Source organism: Acipenser ruthenus, chromosome 3, assembly GCF_902713425.1.
Source record: "Acipenser ruthenus chromosome 3, fAciRut3.2 maternal haplotype, whole genome shotgun sequence".
NCBI lineage: Eukaryota > Metazoa > Chordata > Actinopteri > Acipenseriformes > Acipenseridae > Acipenser > Acipenser ruthenus.
The window spans coordinates 35,387,684-35,411,165 of record NC_081191.1 but is presented as its reverse complement, the minus strand read 5'-3'; the positions used below and the strand labels follow the sequence as shown (position 1 = coordinate 35,411,165).

Sequence of the window (23,482 nt, the reverse complement as noted above, 5' to 3'; positions counted from 1 at the left end):
TGTCAATGAGAAGGCTTCAAGCCACGCTGGAAACACCACCGTCCACTATTACTACTGTGATTTACTAATACAGTACAAAGGGCCTGATTTAACAATAAAACCAAAATACAATTTGCACAATTTTTTGAACTGAAAATCAAACTGTTAATGTTATTATTTATTATTATTATTTGTTTATTTAGCAGACGCCTTTATCCAAGGCAACTTACAGAGACTAGGGTGTGTGAACTATGCATCAGCTGCAGAGTCACTTACAATTACGTCTCACCCGAAAGACGGAGCACAAGGAGGTTAAGTGACTTGCTCAGGGTCACACAATGAGTCAGTGGCTGAGGTGGGATTTGAACCGGGGACCTCCTGGTTACAAGCCCCTTTCTTTAACCACTGGACCACACAACCTCCTATAAAACTGGTAACAAACACTTTATTTGAACCACCTTGTTAATAGTTTTGTAACAGTTTGATTTCCTTTCACAAAAAGGTTGTGCAAATCTCAGTAGTAATAGTGGACTGTGGTGTTTCCAGCAGCTTTCATATTACAGAGAGCTACAGGCACGAGAACGTATCAGCTTGATGATTCATGAAAAATTGGACATGACACAAGATAGAACATTTCAGTTTTGGAGGAAATGTTGTTACTTGTATTATCATGACTTGTAGCCAGGTGCTTTAAACATACACAACAAGTATCATACAAATCACAGCTTTGTCAGACCACAGGAACTTCAACAAATCTGTTTTAATGATTTTTTAACCATTTCCTATTTTTGATTATTTCTGATGTATTTTGGCCAGCTTGGGATTTCAATTTGTGATACCTTCCCAAGGATCCTTTAAGTAACAGGAAAAAGTAGATCACCATAATGTATAGTATATCCATTGCATGCACATGTAAAAATGTAAATTTGACATAGATACAAAAGTGAGAAATGCCTTCATACAGCCCCCAGATTTAGATTCTCTCAACAGCCTGTTCAAAAGTATGAACTGAATAAGCACCTCTATGCAGGTTAAAATACAGAAGGAGACCTGTCTTGTGCTAAAAAAAATGTCCTTTTCAAGTTACTAGATATATGTAAAAATGTAAGGGTATGAAAACACACAGACAATCTGAAAAACCTCTGAATACCACAATATTATGAACACTCAATTACTTCAGCTAAAAATGTTCTTAGCAAGTTTCATTACAATTACACCTCCCACCTTTAAGAATCAGGATAGTGAATCAATCCCGTTCCCATTAGTCACCAGATGATTGGAACACGCTTCCAATTTATGAACCTTCAGATAATTGCCATCTGTCTGGATTATTTCAGCGTCATTATCTTGAGATAATCTAGCATTTTATGTGCTTGCCTATATTGATATAGAAGATTTATAAATTGCTTTTGTGTGTTTTTTATTTATTGCAAGCTGCTTTATAGGACCCCTTATAAACAGGATACTATTGCCTATATAAAAGCGGTTTGTCAGCTTTTCACACAGTCACTTTTCAGTTGCACATAGGCATTTATTAAAAGTCTTTAACACAGACATGTGTTACGTACAGTCTAGCACACTTGTGTTTTTAATTTAAATGTTTAAGCAATGATCTTGCAACAACCGTCATGCCAAGATTGTATTTCCTGCAACTCACAATGCCACTGTCACTTGGAAAAAGGGATGCGTTTTTGCCTGCACAAAAGGCAGACATGCATGTTCTATTATTTGTCTAAAAGATACAAATTGGAATATAAAAGCACTGCCGTACTCATGGACTGGTCTACTATCTTTCCTATACTGTTAGTATAATAATGGTCTGGGGTTTCAGTTGACTTATCTTTCCTAGAACTATTTACACGTCTGCAGTGTTCAATGAATTAAGCCGTTTCGCATCTATCACATCACTGGAAATTGGTTACCACATAATTTAAATAAAAATGAATGAAGTCAAATAAAAAAGTAAATGTCAATATCAATTAAGGAATCTGCAGCTTTGAAATTAACAGGATGTATAGCTTCAGTCTGTTAGTGATTATAGAGTATAATATACAACAGTGAACACTTGCAAAGCTTCGCACCAATTACAGGTGAGAACAAACAACCAGTGATATTGATACTGAAAATTAGATGTTACAAGAAACGTATCAGTTAAAGACTTTGTAGCACTTACTGGTACCATGTATTGATACATTGTGCAAGACCCAGACAATACACAGCTTTCAGACATACAGGTTTGCACTATATATATTTTTCACATGGTCTTGCATCAATCCTATGCCTTTATGATGTAATGTTACATAGGCCATAAGTCTGGGGGAAAGGCTTTTAATTTTTGTTCTCCAAAAAAAAGGAAAAAAAAGAGGATTGGTGAAGATTGGTGAAAAATCAAGGCAGTTGTTGTGTTCACCACGTAGAGTGTGACAGACAGACAGACAGACACTATCAGTGTATAAGTCCCCATTTTTAAAATGAGGACGCTAAAAAGAAAAAAACTGGCTGATAAAACAATAGAGCTAACCTTATAAACATGTGTCAATTCATGTCATTCAGTATTTGAGAATACAGCTTTCAGTGTTACACTTTTAGTCTGATTTTTCCAGTGCTACTAAATTTGAGACAACCTAAAAAAGTTTCCACATGCTTGCACTAACTGCAAGCTGCCGATGTGTGTGACCCAAATGAAGATTTTTGTTCCAACACCTTTTGGACCATGGCTGTTCAATTATACAATTGAAATTTTAAGTCAAAGCTGCAAGAAGGTATATTTAAATGTATTGTACTTCACTTACCTTGGGAGGTTTGAAAGGGTAGTCGGGTGTGAATGTGATGTCCAGGAAGAAGACGCCTCCCTCGTACACTGACCCAGGGGGGCCCAGGATTGTCGACCTCCATTCATAGATGTTATCTCCCTTAGGACCGGCACTGCAATAGAGACAAAAAAATCAATTATATGGTGGAGTTATTTTAATTGAACCAAAATAGTAGTGCAGTTGTCAATTCACAGATAGACCCAACAGATACACTGCATATCCATATTTTGTATAAAACGGCCATTGGTTACTGTAAAGGCTGTTAATTATTTACAAAAATGCCGGTACAGAACAAAAGATGATATTTATTATTACTTAATGAATTTCTACATTTGTGATATTGGGTTGTCCTAAACAGCTGAGCAGAAAGAACTGTATCTGTTTAAAAAACAGTACAGAATTAACAGATACATCATGGAAGTGTAATGCCTTCTTTTTATACTTTCTTGTAGTTTTTTTACTGCATGTAAAACAGTGCAGGAGGATTACAATTTTGCCATATCCATAATTACAGTACCGTGTAGACCAAGGGAAGCTAATCCATTTAAAGTGAACACATCCATAATCACATGCTTTCACTTAGATCTGCTGTTTTGACATTTAATATCCACAACAATCTATGGCTAAATTATCTGATAAAATGTAATCATTCCAGTGCATTAATATAATATACTGTCATGAAGTGTTATTCATCTAACTTATTTATTCTTGGCATCATTAATGGTTCCTGTTGACACAAGCTATCACATGACTGGCAGGTAAACAGCAATTCAGCAGAAATATTTCTGTTGAAGCCTGCTGTGAAGGCATTGCTATCAGGTACTGTATTTCACCTGTTTACATCAGCAACCTTCACAGCTGCTGTAAATTCATCTGGTCAATTTAACAGAAAATACCTTAGGTGCAGCATTAACAGTTTTTGTTCCCTTTAAAATCTGGTGCAAACTGTGCAAATGAGCAAACACTTTTGAAAATCAGGCCTACAGTATGCAGTAGAGTGCAGTACCACAGCTCTAATTCCTGGAAGCTGTTTTCAATATAATTCTCACTAAGACAAACTTACATTAAATTAATTTCCTGAAACTACGAATTTCCTGTTTGTGCGAATTATTTTCAAATAAACATTTTGGATGTGTATTCTCTCTGATTGACCGTAACACAATCTCTGTTGTCTTCGATTGTGTTTTCCAAAATGTGATCTGTTGTTGATTTACAAAGCATTATATATACCAACTGTTTAAGACATTTTTATTGCAGGTCTGATTTCATATATTTAAATACTGCTTCTGCAAAAGCTATAAAACCTACCAATATAAACATTTGTTATGGCAAATTTGCAAAGTAATTTTGCAATTTACTTTGCATACCTTGACAGTTTTTATGCTCAGAGGAGTATGACCAAAAATAACACCAGGCTGCGATTATTTTTTGTTTCTTTCATAATACAGTATTCCCTTTGCGTGGAATCTGTTGTTTATGGCTCTGGTACACTGACATGTAGTTAAAGGATTTGCTACAAGATTTCAAGAGAAATGTCCCTGCAAATGAGATTTGTACAGAAAGTGCCGATGAACATGTGTAACTGCCAAATACATATGCATTTTCAGATGAACATGACTGTTGAGTCTATAAATGTAAACCCAATCATTCCATTGAAGGTCACACTGCATCAGCTTGAAAGCAGCACTAAGAATTTTAATTTGCCCACTTCGCAGTTTACATTAACCTTTGAATAATAAAGTGCAGCTGAGGCTGCTGTCAGGGAAAATAAGAGAAGCAAGTGAGTAATTAATAACATTTCCATGGCCCATGCACAACAATAGAGAGCGGTCCCAGGCTTTTGGGGACTCAACTGAGCATTAAGGAACAAACTGTAGTCATGAAAATAAAAGAGAGGTCACTTCAACCCTGAATCTGGAATAAACATAGATTAGGCACATTTGCTAACACTTAGCAATTGGAAAATTAGGTTTTTGTTAACTTATAGGTCTGGATTCTTGCAAATACAAAAAGAAGAATTCAATTTGTATCTAGTTTTACAACCAGAGGGTCTGAGGCCAAAAGAGGTGGAGCCACATGCCTGGTAAGTAAGCCAACTGTGTTGGCTTCCAGTCTACAGCTACAACAGCTACAATAATCACTTATCCAGCTTCTCTCGATGAGCATTAAAAGGAAAATCAAAACAAGTACAAAAAAACCCTCAAATAATTGTAGACTGTAATGAACAGTTAAATATAACCTCACTTGCAAAACATTGCAATAGCTTGACTATATTGCACTATACAGCTGCAGTTGGCATCTCTGGTTCTGCAGTGTTGTTCCTTTACAAAAACAAACAACCACCCTCCGTCAGAGAATAACTACTTTGTATATACTGTATAAAGTCCTAATCTTAATGACAGAAAATCACAAATCGTCATCTTAGATAATTAATGAAATTAAAACCTACTAAATATTACGTTCCTACAGGCTCATTGGTTTTCAAGCAAATTGTACCTTTCTTCTTTCCATTTTTTTAAAACAACACTTTGATATAGACTGAATGATTTTTTTTTTCTCAAACCCTAAAAGACAAAATGATAAAGCCTGTTCTTATGATCTTAGCATCCTCTGCTTAAGAACTTTTTTTTTGTTGTGAAAAATAAAAAGAATTTACTACAGTACTTAAAGCCTTCAAAAAAAATAACAAAGGGGGATAGTTAATTGATCTAGCTAGTGTTTTACAATTATTTACTGAGAGAAATACACAAAATAAGACTAGTCAAAACACTGTATAGTAAAGCTGAAACATTTATTCACCATAATACGGTCACAAAATAACCTGGAAAATTGCTAGTTGGCATCACAAAAAAGTATAAATAAAAGTAATAAGGTATTCATTTTCCTCATAAAAGGTTGTTGAAAGGTGCTGTGCTAGCTCTGCTGGTTTCAGTTGATCAATGATGTTTCCATACTTAGAAATTACAGCTTCCACCACAACAAATACTGCACCCCATAGTAAACTTCCTACTCACTGTTATATACTGTACACAAAACAGCTTTGTATGTAGGATGAAATGTTTGATTTGCATAACATTTATTTAAATAGTGGCAGCATTTAAATCCACTGATGTTCAGATCAAATCGAATAGACCTCAATTAGTAACATTACCTGTTATCTGTCCACTGCAGGGATGTAAATATTCAGTATGATGTCACAGAAACCCGGAATTATAGATGGAATTATTTTCCTGTAACTCACTGCCCATCTATTATTCTCTATCTATCTATCTATCTATCTATCTATCTATCTATCTATCTATCTATCTATCTATCTATCTATATATATAAACATAATTTAGATATTTTATTTATCACCATTGAATCAATGGAACTACAAAATGCAAAAGTCTCCCGAAAGCCATAATAGTAGTACAGTATTTCATGATTTGAAATGTCAAATTTTTCAATTGTCAAGTACATACAGAAAACTACAAAGCGATATGTAATTATTCAGCAGGTTCCATTCGAATTTATGAAGCATAATTAGTTAATTCTATAGTGATGCGGGACAGTGGCATAGCCAGGATTCTGTTTTTGGGGGTGGATGGAGATTTTTTGTTGATGGTTAATAGCACAGCAAGGATTTTGTTCCGTGGGACTGGGGGTCGGTGGTGCTGGTGAATGATCGCCCGCATTTGGTTTTGGGGGGGGGGCTGATGATGGATCGAGATTTTTGCACATGGCTGACATTTTTTTATTGTCCCGCGTAGTTGAATAATTCATTCCGCGGGGGGGGGGGGGGGGTTGGTGTCAAACCCCTAAAACCACCCACCTAGCCACACCAATGATGCAGTGTCCCCTAAGTTGGTCATCCGGTTAAAGCGCTGCCGTTGGGAGAGCAGGAAGTCATACAGCTTGGACAGCGCCAGTTCGTGTCCGAGCTGTGCAAGGAGGCCAAACTTTGCTGGGGACTCCGAAGCGGGCGCCACATTGGCTCTGACACTCCTGGGGTGGGGGGTGGGAAACTGGCAGGGATTCCTTCTCCTCATCATGCAACAGTGAACCCTATTGGCCAGACACTGAGCACATTCAGAGTGGATATAAAGTAGGGCTGATCTCTGTCCTCCAGGATCGGCAACCCGCCCACCTCTGATCTGGGTTGCTTGCCGTAAAACCGATTTTGGCTTTAGGCTTGTGAGATCGGAGGATGCTCACTGTGGAAAGGAGAAAAACCATAATTGGATATTCCAAACTGGGGGGAAAAATGAATACAAATAATAATTGGTCAGTCTAAATTAAATAAATAAATACATAAATGACTATTTTTTTATATAAATTTGGAATCGCCAATTATTTTTCTTATTTTCTCCCCAATTATTGTTTATTTCAACCCGGCTCACCGCTGCCAACCCCACACTGACTCGGGAGGGATGCTGGGAAACGCGTGCTGTCAGCCGTCCACTTCTTTTCACTCTGCAGGCCCGCCATGCAGCCACCTCACAGCTACAGCGTCGGAGGACCACACAGCTCTGGGCAACTTACAGGCGCACGGCCAGTCTACAGGGGTCGCTGGTGCGCAGTGAGCCGAGGACACCCTGGCCGACCTAAGCCCTTCCCCCCCGGGCAGCGCTCAACCAATTGTGCGCCAACCCCTGGGAACTCCCGTCCATGGTCGGCAGTGGAATAGCCTGGACTCGAACAGGCGACCACAAGGCAATTATTTGCCTTGAATTATGGTGATTATATGATATGCTATTGCCAGGAAAGTATTTAGACTCTTGTGGACATTTTCCAGAAATTAGCCCTGTTACACATACAGATCTGGCATTCACTCTCTTGACATTTTTTACTCTCCATGTATATAAATAACAAATGACACATTTCATTAGCATTACCCTTTTAAAAGTTTACCACAGTAAATGTGATGGTTTTGCGGTTTACCGTGTATTTACTAACCACAGCTTTTGGTATTTGCCATCCTTTACAATGGTAACTTTTTTTTTAACCATACCTATCTGTCTGCTTGTCTGTGCTTCTCCATTATTTCACTATGCCTTTATCATTATACACCACAGTGATCATTTATAAGGGCAATCTATAGCAAATACTTAATTGAATCAAAACTAGGCAAGCAGCTCTTCAGATACATCATTTAATTGCTAATCCAAGCATTTTCACAGTAGGTCACCATGAACCACATTTGGATGCGGAATAACTTGGGGGTAGAGCTCATGCAAAATATGGTCACCATCTCCATGAAACCTGTGATAAGAAATGGCTGTATCACAATCAGTTTTTAAGATATAGCAAAAAATGTAAGTGTATGTTGGTATGGATGCTTACACTGTCTCTTTCGATGGTTAGAGATGCGGAATCCATGCTAATAGTGTACATTTGGATAAAGTCTGAATTTGGCATGGTCAAAATGCCTTAAAAATGCAGTTTATGTCTTTGTAAAATAAACCAGATTTTAAACAGTATGTCAGTTATCTTCAAACCATAAACCATGCAACATTGGCATATAGACTAATGATGTTTAACCCCCCCCCCCGTAAGCCCTTTTACCCTGATAGGGATGTTTATACTTTGCAACACAAACCAGGAGGGCTGTAGGACATAAATTTGGATACAGATGTAAAATTTTAGTTACATGATGAATACATGATGGTACTGGAACTAACAACTCAGTAACTTTTTTTTTTTTCTTTACAAAGTATATTGATTTTGCAGACTTGTCATTTTGGCCTGTGATTTATATCTAGGGCTTACTACACTAATAAAAACAAAACCTAGGTTTGCAAGCTATGGTTTCCGGTAGTGTTGCACTTCCTTGGCCATTTCAACTCTGAAATTGTCCCCACCCCTTGTTTCACATTACCAAATCAGAGGTTTCCTCTGTTGACTGGAATGATTCCATACAGTAACATCTTTGATCCAGATGCTTCGGTGAAATGAAATAGAAAGTGAAGCTGTACCAGACTTCCTCAGACTAAGGAATGGAAACAGAGAAATGTCTTTAACCTAGTGTAGTACCACAATTTAAAAGAAAAAATACAAACATACATGTTTTTCAGAATTTGAGACCAAAGGAAGTACAAAAAATGTAAGATCTTTACCTTGAATTAATTTTGCTAGCTACAGACACTTTAAAATCTACACATTAAAGATGTTTATAATCTATTTTCAAAGCTCTGTTGACAAAATAAATAACTTTGCAATGGAATTAGCGGTGCACCGATGATGAGATTTACCTTTTGTTTCTGGTTCAGCAAACAATCACTGATGATAAACCTAATATATTATTATTATTTATTTCTTAGCAGACACCCTTATCCAGGGCGACTTTCAATTGTTACAATTGAATCACATTATTTTTACATACAATTACATTATTTTTTTACACGTTATTTTTACATACAATTACCCATTAATACAGCTGGGTTTTTACTGGAGCAATCTAGGTAAAGTACCTTGCTCAAGCCTACAATAGCAGTGTCCCCCACCTGGGATTGAACCCACGACCCTCCGGTCAAGAGTCCAGAGCCCTAACCACTACTCCAGACTGCTGCCATATGAACAAAATTGCTCATCAGTCACAGAGGAAGGTGTGATAGAGGTTGATTTCACCCACCTATTCCCATCACTAAATGAGCCATAAAAACACAGTGCACCAATTGCATTAATAACATCATTTTTTAATACACATAAATCCCACTTTAAACAACGCAGTGGCAATCAAATCACTGAATAGTAAAGCTGCAACATTTATTAGCCATTAATACAGTCTTAAAAGAACTTGGAAAATTGCTTGTTGGCATCACAATAAGCGTAATGTGGTAGCGAGGTCGGTGCAGGATGGTAAGAGACAATTATTAGTCTTGGACACTTGGTTTACAGTTCAAACAGACTTTACTATTATTCTTCAGAAACACAAACGAAATAAACAAAACACAGAGGCTGTCCTGTAACAAAACACTTTATAGATTCTAAAGTTGTACTCCGCACTTACATCTAGTTTTTCCAATTAAACAGTACAGATTGTCTCCTGTCTCCTGTCTCCTGTCTCCTGTCTCCTGTCTCCTGTCTCCTGTCTCCTGTCTCCTGTCTCCTGTCTCCTGTCTCCACTAATCACTCCTCTGTAGCACCCACACAGTTTGAGATTAAATAGGACTGCCCAGTCCCTGACCACATTCCGGCGCCTCCTTAAGACTCACCTCTTCAAAGAGCACCTGTAGAACTCCTCTGTTTGTATCCTGGGACACTATCACCCTTCATGTAAATGTGCTTTATTTTGCTCTTATCTGCCCCTATTTTACTGCATTTAATCCTGTACTTCAGAATACTGTAATCTGCCAAGTTTTTAACCTGTAGTACTTTGTATTTAATCACATCCTGATGTAACTATCACTATTTAATCATATCCTGATGTAACTATCACTATTACCTGCTGTATTATTGAATTGTGGTTTGTCAAACTTGTACTTTACTTGAACAAAAGTTATTGTATTTCTTGCTCTTATTGTATTACTTGTATTGTAACGCTTGAAATGTTTTTGCTTACGATTGTAAGTCGCCCTGGATAAGGGCGTCTGCTAAGAAATAAATAATAATAATAATAATAAATACACAGGTTAATCATTTTATCAATCAATTAACACATAATTACACAAGTACATTCAGGTGTTTCTCGTTTGCAGGCTGAATGCTTTCCAGCCCTAAAGGCATCTGGGAAATGTAGTTTTTCCAGCAAACCACTGGAGCCACACTTTATGCTGGGAACAAGGTTTTAGCCATTCTGAGGCTGACATATTTACCCTGCTCGACCTCACCACAGTAAATAAAAGTAATAATGTTTTTTTTTTTAACAAAACATATATTGAAAAGGTGCTGTGCTAGCTCTGCTGGTTTCAGTTGATCAATGATGTTTCCATATTTAGAAGCTGCAGCTTCCACCACAGCAAATACTGCACCCCATAGGAAACTTCTTGCTCACTGTTAGACAGCTTGTTTTCTCCTTACTGGAGAACTGCCAGTTTTAATATGGGACTAAATCCTGTGTGGAGAACCAAGAATAATAAACAAACAGTCTCCCTGATACAGAGTAATTACATGTTCAAAATGTATTACAGAACCCACACACCGCTCACAAAAGGTGCCCTGTACTGTTTCTAAATCAAAATGTACTCCTAATGTTATGGGCTTATAAATATGTTATTTTGTTTTATGGACAATCAAATGCAAGCTGAATATGCAATTTGTTCTGGGGCATTTATTTTATTTGTTCAAATAGATCCCATTCCACATACAACCTTATTGCTTGACAGTATATTGCCAAATGCTGTATCAGGCAACAAACTGTTTAATTATTTTGATAGGAACACGTCTTCTTCACAGCCACATCTTACCAAAGATAAATAGATAAAAACAATGAAAACAAACAACAAAATAGAATGTTTCCTTAAAGCAGCATTTGTTAATACAGTAGTCGCGTATCCAACTGCGGTGGAACCAGAGGAAGGGTGGATATTTAAAACGTCAGATAAATGAATCCTGTTTTAAACAGCACTATACACAACTGTAACAATTACTATATTCACACAATTATTGTTAGATTCAGCTTTTATTAGGGAGCTCCCCTAAATCCCTTGTTTAGAAAGATACAGGGTATTAATGCTTGTGACAGGGTAGCTGTCTGCATTCGCTGCTGAGTGACAGGCAGGAGATTGAGACGGAGGTTGAAGTTGATACGTCCCCCGCAGGCGAACAGGATTTATTTACATAACAACACACTGAACAGCTCACGTGACACTACCAGCAATGGCAGCGCACGGAGCAATGAAAACTTTGGTGGGATCTACAATTTCTGAACTAATCTTCTCTGTTCAATAATAAATTAACTCTGGCTACTCGCCTGGCTGTCGGCGGTTTCGACATGCTTACTCACTCTTTGGTATTCAACCCTGGTTCCGGTTCTCTCTCTCTCTCTCTCTCTCTCTCTCTCTCTCTCTCTCTCTCTCTCTCTCTCTCTCTCTCTCTCTCTCTCTCTCTCTCTCTCTCTCTCTCTCTCTCTCTCTCTCTCTCTCTCTCTCTCTCTCTCTCTCTCTCTCTCTCTCTCTCTCACACACACAAACACACAATGCTGAAAAGCTTGATCATGGCCGATAAACGGTTAGGGCGGGTATGTGAAGGGCGGATACACAACGGATTACTGTAGTTTTAAGCAATAAGATTGCGTGTGGAAATTGATTATTTGAACACATCTAACAAGTATATCAGTAACATACATCTCCCACCACAGCTGTAAATTATAAGTAATGATATTTATGTATATCAATAATCTGAAACAAAAACACATTGGAAATGTGAAAAAACACCCAGCCATTTAAAGTGGAGATATCAAAAACACAAGCCAGGTTTCAAGAAACACTGTACTTGATGCAATTTCTATCCACTTTTATTGTGCCTGAAAAACACAAGTCAAGTTAGTAGAAACAATTGGGGCAATCTTGACCCCCACCACTTTTACAGTTGTGCTTGTTTGCTTTGTGCTGGGCAAGGTTGCCACAATGGTTTCTTAAAACTTGGCTCTGTGTTTTCCACTTTTAATGGCTGGGCACTTTTGATAACTTTTTTTTTTTTTCACATTTCCAATGTGTTTTTGTTTCAAATATCACTTCTTTTTTCACTTAATGGATAATAACACACACAAACACATACGGGAATAGCAAAATTGTTCAACCTATATTGAGGCAATGTACTGCTGTTTGGATAGGGTAAATGTAAATGCATAATCTGTTGAAAGGCTTAAGATGTGAATCTGTGCAGTGTAGCGGTTATGTAGTTGGAGTGAAAGTATGAATGACATACATACATACATTATATATATATATATATATATATATATATATATATATATATATATATATATATATATATATATATATATATATATACACACACACACACACACACTGCTGTAAAAGTAACATGTTGCATTTTTTTGCTCTGATGCATTATGAGAATCAACAATTTACTCACAGCCCCCACTAGTGTTTTCTACTATTATAAAAACCTTGACTTGAATAAAGAAGGAAAAACATTGAGTGAAATAGCTCGCATTAAGTTTGCAATATAAACCGTGTAGGATCGAACAAAAGACAAGCGTCCAATGTAGCTTGCAATACGCCACAAAGTTTGTCCTTCCACTTTACAACATTTGCAAGTAGTACAGCAGTAAAGTTACAGTTTTTAACAAGTAATGAGAAAAACAAGATTTTGTAAATAATTATTATGTATTATCCCAATTGTATTGAAAGCTTTCATCTGATTTTGCAAACTATCATAATAAGCTTGATCCGTTCATTTAGTATATTGTACAGTGCTTGAGTCCTGGCGGAACCTTTTTGAAAATAAATAGATATCTTTTCCAGCAAACTATGTATGAATTTGACCACACACGCATGTGAAAATGTATCTCGCCGTCACCTCGTTCTGGACGTTCAGACAGCAAACACACGCTGTCTGAGTGTGGTCACGGACTCACGTCAACCTCTCTGCGTGCTCATTGGAAAAGACAATAATGGTGGGTGGGAAATAACAATCAATCTGTCCATGTTTATCTGTTCAATCTACTGTATTCAACTCCACCAAACCTTCATTTACCACTACACCACTGATTGTAATGTATGATAAAAAGCGTAAAGGGATATTGTCCTACTTTTCTGTTGTTAACAAGAAGCCTAAAAACAACTTTGACAGGTAAGTTAAATTTCCATATTTCCACATAAGAATACAATACTGTATATTTATTAACAATAAATACATAAAAACAGCAGGGTGTAACTGTTACAGTATGAACACTTTAGCACTGTACGGTATGTGCATGTTTATTATATAAATTCATGAACACCTTTTATTTTTAGTTAATATATGTTTGAAGCACTAGTCTTACCATATATTAAAGTTAAGTAACATTTATTTTGGGTTCGTGTCCACTGATTTATATACACAATATTTAGAAATTAAAAAAGCAAATGTAAAAAATCATAAAATATTAATTTATTTCACTTTTACTCATCATATACTGTGGGAAGAAGGATATGATTTTTGTTTCTATCCTAGTATGTGCTGACCGTGATTCATACTTACAGTCGCTTCCACATATGCTTCAAGTTCTTCATTATCTGCTTGTGCCGGGTCCAGGGTTTCGTTTCTAGTAATTGTTGGTAGCTGCATGCAGATCTTTGCCTAACCATGTTATGTAATCTTCAGTTTTGAACAATACCAGTTTTTTTTTTAATTCAGTAAAAATGTCTTATGTTGTATGAAGAGATAAGTTAAAATAGCAAATGTGAATTTATTGATAAAAACCATAAGTTACAAATTACAGATGGAACCCTAGTTAGACAAGCTGTTAAGAAAGACGTGATACTGTATTATTGCTTATTTAATTTCAAATGTCATAAACTATGTTCGTTGTTATTTTGGGGGAAATATCCACACAAATGCAAGCATAAAAAGATCAACAGCACCGTGGAATACAGCCTGCTGTTTTGAGATTAGTATTGAAACTTGTTTTCAGTACTGTATTCAGTTTATAGTTTTTCCTTTTTTTAATGTTTAAAAAAAAGTGAAAGCAATTAACTGATATGTACAGTATATGCATACAAATAAAAAACAGTGCTTCACTTGTTTGAATCAGTTTTACATAAAACGCTTCAGTACTGCTGTCAGATGTGCTTTGCAGAGTGACGTTATACACAGCGTAAAACTCTGGGAACTCTCAATAATATGAACCATTGCTATGTTCCCCAGTTGTTCGGATGAACAGGCTTCTACTGTATGTTATTCTTAGTTCATTTGTAACTGTTGTTGAAATGATATAGTGCATTCCGGCACTTTTTTGGGGGGGAGGGGGGGGGGGGAGTGGGTAACGTTTTCATGTTTAGGAAGTAGTACTTAGGGAGACGGTGTTGAATTCTCAAAATGTTTGTTTTATTTGAAACTTCAGAGAATTCTTGTCAGGGGCCGGAATTCATGGCACCAACATAATCACCCTACGTTTTAGTCTTGGCACTTTCATTGCATATTCTCTCCGGTCACAACTCACACGCTCGCTCAGTCACACCCACAGTTTCTCTTTCAAGTTCAGCGCTGGACTGTCTCCAGTCCCCAGGCTCATGCACCCCTTTACCAACAGATTTAAGTACTGTAAATCTCAGAAGGTGAGTGAGGGTGTGGGGGAGGGTCACCTTACACCACTTGTATTGGCAGCCAAGGTTTACTCTGCAGTAGACCATGAAGATGATATTACTTTATATTGTTGACACTGCACTAAAGTAGCAGTTTTCTTTTTCCGATCAAAAGAAAAAAATACAATTATTTCTCCATTCATTTTTTGTGGCTAAGCACACTATAAATATCTGCAAAACAAAGGATATTGTGTGCCACAGCATTTTGGCTGCAATAAATACACTGCACTGCAGATGACAGCTGGCATAGCATGGTAATGCATTGAAGCTGGGTATATTTCCAACTAAATTGTGTACTATACAGTGAATGGCTACAGGTAGAGCACTCATTGGCAGAAAAATATGAGCACATTAGGAGTAATAATGCATTGTATACAGTTACAGTAGAGTATTCCCTTAATCATCAAACTAGCACACTTCCACCGATTGTCCTTGCAGAGCAGATTGTTTTTGTCTGTAGTGGAAGAAGAGATCAGATAGCGGATATTGGGCATGGAAAACAAAACTCTAAGGACTGTTTTAAGGAATCTTTTGTTAACTGTTTTTTAAAGCCAATGTAAATTAATTAGCCTACTTCAAGCTTGACGTTTTAAGAGCTTGAAGTAATTAGAGATGGTTTATTCTCATTTTTCAAAGCATTGTTTGAAAGTGTGAGAGTTCTGTCTATGGGGAAAAATGCATGATTAAAAAATATGCTTAGTGTATATAGGGTTAAATAACTATTACAAAACACAGTTTACAGTACTGTACTGTTGTTCTTGCTAATGCATGACAAAACCACCTATACCACTCCTCTGCAGTCTCATCTGAATTTAAATATGAGGAAAGATTGTATTCAGAGACTGAAAAGCATTTTATGCACAGAGTTTCAATAAACACGCATTTTCTAATTGCACCATCTTACAGTAGCAGCAAGGGTGCCTCTCTACTCCCCAAGCACACTTATTTTAACTAAGAGGATTTACCTGCACAGCTGGACATTATTCCAGATACATACTTTACAGGCATCTCTGAACTTAATGAGAGAATTATAGCCTTGATCTCATAATCCATAAAACAAAAAAACGCAGCCCTAGAGGTTACAGTTATTTATTATTGAATTATTTTTAAATCTCTATAGTCTGTACTGTTTTTTTTTAAAAACAACATGGAAAATGCCAGTTTCAGTTTAGCGTTCCTGTGCATTATTGGAAATGACTTCTGTCTGCTATATAAGAGAGACTATACAAATACAATTCCATAACAATCTTTCACCCAAAGTAAATATATGAACCCAGCTTTCACATAACACTGGGGAATTGATGCTAGATTTCCACACTGTGCTTTTTTCTTAGGCTCCTGTTTCAGGGAAATGTTCACTTTCAGACAACACAAAAAATAAAAAAAAGATAAACAAACGCTTAAATCATTTATCAAGTGTTCTCCTTTGTGGATGTGAAAAGAAATGTGTTTTTCAAACTCACCCATGTGTTTTTAAAATGTCTACAAAAATACATCAATAGTATGTTTTTCAATCTGTTGCAGACACCAATAGCCTAGATTTGGATAAGCAGCTAACCACATTCTCAGTAAGACACCTCAAATCTTCCTTTTGCAGAGTTAATTGATCTTTCTAAATACAGATTACAAAGCAAGCTGTTTCCTCTTATGTCAACACATAGCTTCTGTATAGATGTGGTTCACAAGGAACTGCAGTGCTTTTCCCACGAACGTGTTTTTATTTAATTATAATAAAAAAAAAAGGTTGATGTAAAACCAGACTCAGTTCAGGTAACTATACAGGAAAGAGATACATTCAGCTATACTCTAATTAAACCAGGATTTGCTAGGGGAACTCCTTGTAATCATTAGCTCCTTATTCCTGTATGTAGATGCATAAACCCATGCAAAAGGATTAGCAGATTAGTGTTTTTGTGGTGAAATGCAAAATCTGCCATACAGCAAACGTCGTCTGCGTTATGAGGCAGCTACTATACAATATATTTTGTAAAAGTGAACGTAACCAGAACATTAAATCTGGTTTAGTTTATGCTTACAGGACACTGTTGCATGCTAGTCAAGCAGGGTATCGACAGACTACAGTATATTCTTTGCTGTTGTTTATTTTACAGCAAGTAAACCGTAATGTAGTTAAAAAACATCAGTTAAACTCACAGCAGCATTATGTACTGTATTACAACATGTTAAACAGAGTGCCCTAATAAAAAAGAGAGTGATATTTTGCATACATTTTACTCCAAATGAATGTGTTGTATATAAAAAAATAGCTAATATAAGCTTTTGCAAAACATTAAAATACAGTTTTTTTTATTAAGGTTACTGTATGTTTTTGTTTTTCTTTTGCAGCCATTGCTTTTAAACTCACTCTGCTGAATACTTATTATTAAAAGTGGTCCTTATCGTCTAGTCTGCATTCTACAACCAGAAGGCCATTTACATAATCTCCCGGGATATGGAGCCTTTAAAACCTTTTTAAATTTCTTTCAGTCTGTGAGTTTTAGTTAGTGAAGTATTTATGTTTTTTTATTTTTTAAATGTAAACGCCCAAATATTTAACAATCAACTTTGATGGACATGTATTCCTTTTTGCTTACAATCACAAACTTGCAATCTGATAATAATACTAGAGTAGCCTATATGTTTTCAGCTATACAATGCTATATTGCACTGTACAAAAACAGCTCATACAAGAAGACAGCCCAAGAGTGTTCTGCCAAAAGGGATTCCTGTATTGTTGTAAGTGAGAGATGTTTATGCATAAATAGCCCAGAGTTTAGCATGCAAAGTGTAATTGGATACCCCACTTTGTGTCACACATCATTCACAAACAGGCTTTGCATAAAAGTGTGAAATACATTTGATGATGATACCCTAGCAGCACAGTGCTAGATTGTCCACACATAATAACAGCGTTTTTCTTCTTCAGCCCTTTTTATCCTGGATACCCATACATTTAAATTTGGTTTCATGATTAAAATAGAATGTTGTATCCCAGATACAAAACCAACCCCCTATTTTTCTAGTAAAAAACTACAGGCGAAAAAATCTGAAATCATAGAAATAAAAAGCAAGGATACAGAGCCGTTTAAGAGTTGCATCTTAGGAAATTCCAACTGCCATTGCACTGGTTAACAAAGCTCAAAAGCATTCCTCTTCCGTGTAAACTTCATGTATTGACACCGCAAGACTTTCTTACCTACATATCTCATAATAGAAAACATCTGTGGTATTTCTGCCATAACATTCAAGTTTTGTACTGTAAACTTTCTCAGCTATTTTAAATAAATAAAAGCATGAAAGGTTTCTGGACAAGTTAGCCAGATCGGGTCCGGGGTCACTGACTACCGTACAAAATTGAAAACATATCCTGATCAATAAAGATTAGCTCATCAATGAGCATAATAAATGAGAAATAAGCCACCAGCATAAATTTGTTTAATTACTTTTTTACTCTAATTAGGGATTTGGAAGTGAAACATGTTCTCCTGCATAACAGGAACCACAGCCTTTTAAAATATAGTTTAAACTTTCACAGCAGGTTACAGCTCCAACTAACAGTTTTAGAAAAATAGTTAAATACTTTTGCTTTTTGTTATCAATACCTGAACTGAAATTGTTGTGTGTGTTGTGTTTCCACCTGGTTGGATTTCAGACTCAAAAATAATTGAGATGGGATTTCTCTTGGCCAACTGTACATGATCCTAGTTTTATTGAATATGTTTATGATTCATGGTTTGAGTGTTTTAACTTCCATTGTATTTCTGTTTAAATAATCACCTCTGGCATTGGCTCAAAATCTCCACAGTAATTGCCAATATACTTTTGGCACCTTTTACTGGATCTGTATAATTTAAAACTGCATCCATAGTGTTTTGTGTGATCTTTGGAACAGGGTAACATACACCAATGTGCACTTCATTTGGAAACTATTAATTGTATTACTGGCAGCAGTAGTATCCTTGAAAAACATGTTCAGATGCTTGAGTGAGATATCTTTTTTTACAAGCACACCCTTAAAAGTTACAAAATTTTAAAAATAACTTAAATGCCATTATGACATATCTGTGCTAATTTCCAGCTGTGTACTATATTTCTCATTTTGAAAAAAACAATACAATACTTTATTTCCAATAGCCCTACATAAAAGGTACAAGTGATAAGCAAGGGCAAACTAAACATCTTTGACATTGGAATAGCCTCATTTAAGGTATGAGTTATTTTGTAAACTTTTCTAATAAACGATGTACACCTTTGCAATAAGCATACTTTAATGTGTATGGATTTTTGAATAACAATTCTTAATAACTGTAGTAAACCATTACAATAAAAATAAAACATAATTTTCCTCAAAACTGTTAAGAAACAAGTGATGGTTAAAACAATAGCTACTGATGAGCTTCTGCCCAAACTTCTATTGTTTTAGCACTGTGTGTTATTACTTAATAATGCACAGCAGTATACAGTATTTCACCACATGTTCTTGTAGTATCCAAAGCAGCAGATCATTTTAATATCTTTGAAGGTCATCCCAAATTTATCAAATTCATTTGGTTTTGATGTCCAAGCTTTATTTGCTGTGTTTTTTAATTCTAGGGATTCGGATATGCATATAAAATTATGCACATTTAAGACTTATTTGCAATCAGTTGATCGAATTTTAGATTTTCCACAATTAAAAAAAGAGGAGGAAAAGAAATACCCTCAATATCTGGCATGGTGGTGGTTTGCTATGTGATGGTAGGCATTCTGTATACATGATAAACTTACAAAGTTACTGTGCTATCATACCCATACTGCAGTTTGAAAGGATTATACGATTGTAGGAGCAGGACTATAAAGATTCAATAGAACTGCACAACTGCCAAGCAAATAACAAGGCTGCTTGTCAAAAACGTACTCTGCCCGGGTGTCAACACCAAAAGCCTTATCTGCCAAGCAGACCTGCATGGCCAAAGGAGGCTGATAACATAGTAAGTGTTACCTGATACTGTACAAGGCATCACTTCGAATAGGTAAACATAGGACATCGATACAGCTGCTTCTGTTTATTTCTCCTTAATATTTTTGTTTTTCCTTTACAAAATGATTTATTAAGCGGAAAACTGTGAAAAGAAGCATGGCTACTGTATATCTATCTATATGATTTGTACATTTAAACAGTTCAGTTTTCTGTGTACTGTTTTACTACATTACTGTGGTGTAAAATGTGCTGTAAACACACTCCTGAACAATTCCCTGCTATGACTTGTGCCTGCCATACTGACAATTATTAACTTAGGCCAAAAGTACAACTGCTCTGAATGAGTGGGTGGTCATTTTACTGTATCCTTTTTATTATAAATTGTGACGTATCTATGAAAGTACAACCAAACTTCCTCCGTGTGTTGATCTCATGTCTGTACGGTGGCCCTGAAGTGCAAAACACAAGCAAATAAAAAAATACAGACAAGCAAAAAAATGTGTACCTGCAATTAAAAAAACGCCTGCATCTTAAAATGTGCGTACAAACTCAAAAAAACGCGTACATCTTAAAATGTGCGTACAAACTCAAAAAAACGCCTGCATCTTAAAATTTGTGTACAAACTCAAAAAAACGCGTACATCTTAAAATGTGCGTACAAACTCAAAAAACCGCGTACATCTTAAAAAACAGCACCAAACAAATCAAATCCTATAACGGAAATGACATAAACAAGTGGGCGGATGTTGGTTGTGGAAAGATATAAATCAATCTCCGATTGGATGAACATTTACTCAGTTACTGTGATCCTGGACCGTGGAAGGTGTCGTCTTTGTACACATTTGGGTCTCTCTCACATATTTTTTTTTAAATATTAGTACCGTGGTAAAGGTGGGACTGAACAATGGCGCATACAAAATAGTAGCCTGCATTATAAAATTGTAAAAAGCGCTGAGCTGCCACACCACTACTACTACAGTCTATGTACAGCAGCTATTTTGTAGATATGAGTGATTACATAATGGTGTAACTTTATGAGGGATTCTGTCTTCCTTTTAAGAATTTAAATATTCCTATGTGTAAACTTTTGGACGAGCAGCGTATAAGTAGAGTGTAGGTTGAACTTGGGCAAAGCAGAGAGGAGTTGCCCTTCGATTCCTCCTAATTATGAAAAGCTGTTTTAATAACGCAGTTAGATTTATTTTTTTTAACATCACTGGGAGGACCCTACCATCACAGCAAACGGTGCTATAAATACTGTATAATCAAAAGCTTTCATGGTAACCTACCTGGACAGTTGTATTCATGTTAATAAAATAAATGTTTGTACACAAATTTTAAGATGTAAGCCTTTTTTTTGAGTTTGTAAGCACATTTTAAGATGTACGCGTTTTTTTGTGTTTGTACACACATTTTAAGATGCAGGGTTTGTTTTTGTATTTGCAGTCGTTTTTTTAATTGCAGGTAAGCTTTTTTTTAATTGTAGATACACATTTTTTTGTTTGTCTGTATTTTTTTTATTTGCTTGTGTTTTGCACTTCAGGGCCACCGTATGTCTGTCTCCCAGAATTGATGTCTTTTGACTTCATCTAAAAACCCTATTGTGGCTACCAGTCAACTCATCCCAAAACCAGGTTGGCCCTAGCACTGCCAGACGCAAGTCATCTCTGACCCAAGTAAAATCGGGTTACGGTCAGACCATTGATGAAAAATAATGACAACCAGCATCATAATTTCGCTAACCTTTACTTTACAAAGACAAGCCAATTAAAAAGTGAAACGAGGCGTGTGCCATTATATTTTTCTTGATGATACAATTATCGATACAGTGACTCTTGTAATCAGTACACTGCAATACTTTTTTTTGTTTTGTTTTTTAAGTTAAATGATTGTATGCAAAAAACAAACAAACATAAAAACGAAGTTGTCTGCAAATAGCATAGGTGCAACAATTAATCGATGCATTAATTATTGATCATCTGTCCTTAAATTTCCCAAGCTTCGATTCCAAATTGGTGAATCGATGCATCAAATTTGAACCCAGTTTGAAGTCTCTTGTTGTCGGTTTGCATTAAAACTTTGAGTGTGTGAGAGTGCGCTTCTTTTAGTGCTAGTACAGTAGATTAGCGCGTTGCTAGGATACACACTTTAGGCCTCTACATTCGTGTTGGACAAGCCAAATCAGAAGTAGGCCTATTGTATTCACGTTTTCTTGATTTAAAATTAAGGCAATATGTTTTTTTTTTTTGTTTTTTTTTAATATATTAAATCTACTGATTTATTTTGTTTCAAAGCGTGTTGTGTTTGGAATGTATGCCAATATTCTATATATAAAAAAAAAAATCTGAATTAGTACGATAGTTAAATTAATCAGGATATGTGAGATTAATTCAAATGTTTTACTTGGCTTTTGGACATAAAATGTTAACAGTAACGAACAACCATTTTTCAGATAGAAATTATTTCTGTTAAAATATAGTTGTTTTTTTTATTATCATTACAATGTTAAAGGGACATTTGATGTGGACGCACGCATATTCTTTTCAGTTGTTAAACTCAAGCTCTTTGTATTTCTTATTTTATAATCGGAAGTGTTCTAAGTTGTACCTTTTTGTTTAACTATTATGCACAACTGTGTTTTTAGTTATTGGATTGTCTGTTAAAAAAATAATGTTTGTTCTTTATTTTGAAAAATAAAATGTCAATGCATCGATTATCGTTGATAAATGTCTATACGATAATAAATACAAAATGAGGGTGCGGATTGCACCACTAACAAACAGTGATGACATGCATTTAGTTTTATTGTTTGTATTGAAAATCAGAGAATCACTTACACTAAGTTCTTGCTAAGTCACCTTTCTAATATTCTATATAATGAGGCACAAAGGGGTATACAACAGGGAATACAACACACCTCATTTTAAACTACAGCATCAGATCAACAGTACTATAGTTTAGGATCATCTTTATCATCATCACCATCACAGTTGAAAATGGCAACGTCAGATCTGAGCCAAAGTATGTATGATAACATCTACTATGTTAACCAATGCTTGATGAGAGGGGGGAGAAAGAGGGGACAACTGTACTGGGGCCCCTAGAGCTGGGGGGCGTGGGGGCGGGGGGGTCGGGGGCAAAATTACAAGATTTTTATTTGCATTATAATTTGGTGAGTAGAATAATAATTGCAAGCTTTCTACAGACCGATCAGCAACAAATAATACATTAAGGGGAAAATATTCAAAGGTCTTGCAAATTTTCTCATCTTCTCGTAACTCTGCTTGCGTTGCGAATGTTTTGTGTAAAATCGCAAGTGAGTGAAATCTGAAAGAGTTGTGGGGAAACTGCAATTATCGCAGCGCTGCGGAAATGAATAAATTAACATGACTTAACACAGGAAATCAACCGCAACTCTCTCGAGGTAGCCTATATAACCATCGCAACTTTTTGCAAAATGGAGACACATTATTTGGGTTTGACGAGGCATAGCCCCA

At 36.1% G+C, this 23,482-nt stretch overlaps 1 protein-coding gene across 2 annotated transcripts in view; it reads right to left on the bottom strand.

Moving 5' to 3' along the window:
• LOC117394987 (ubiquitin-conjugating enzyme E2 E2-like) overlaps positions 1-23,482 on the bottom strand; it is a 139,844-nt gene that overhangs the window by 15,968 nt on the left and 100,394 nt on the right. For both annotated transcript variants that reach the window (XM_033993785.3, XM_033993786.3), the window contains one exon: positions 2,772-2,904. In XM_033993785.3, coding sequence (XP_033849676.2) covers positions 2,772-2,904 — 133 coding nt within the window. The remainder of the gene's footprint in view (positions 1-2,771; positions 2,905-23,482) is intronic.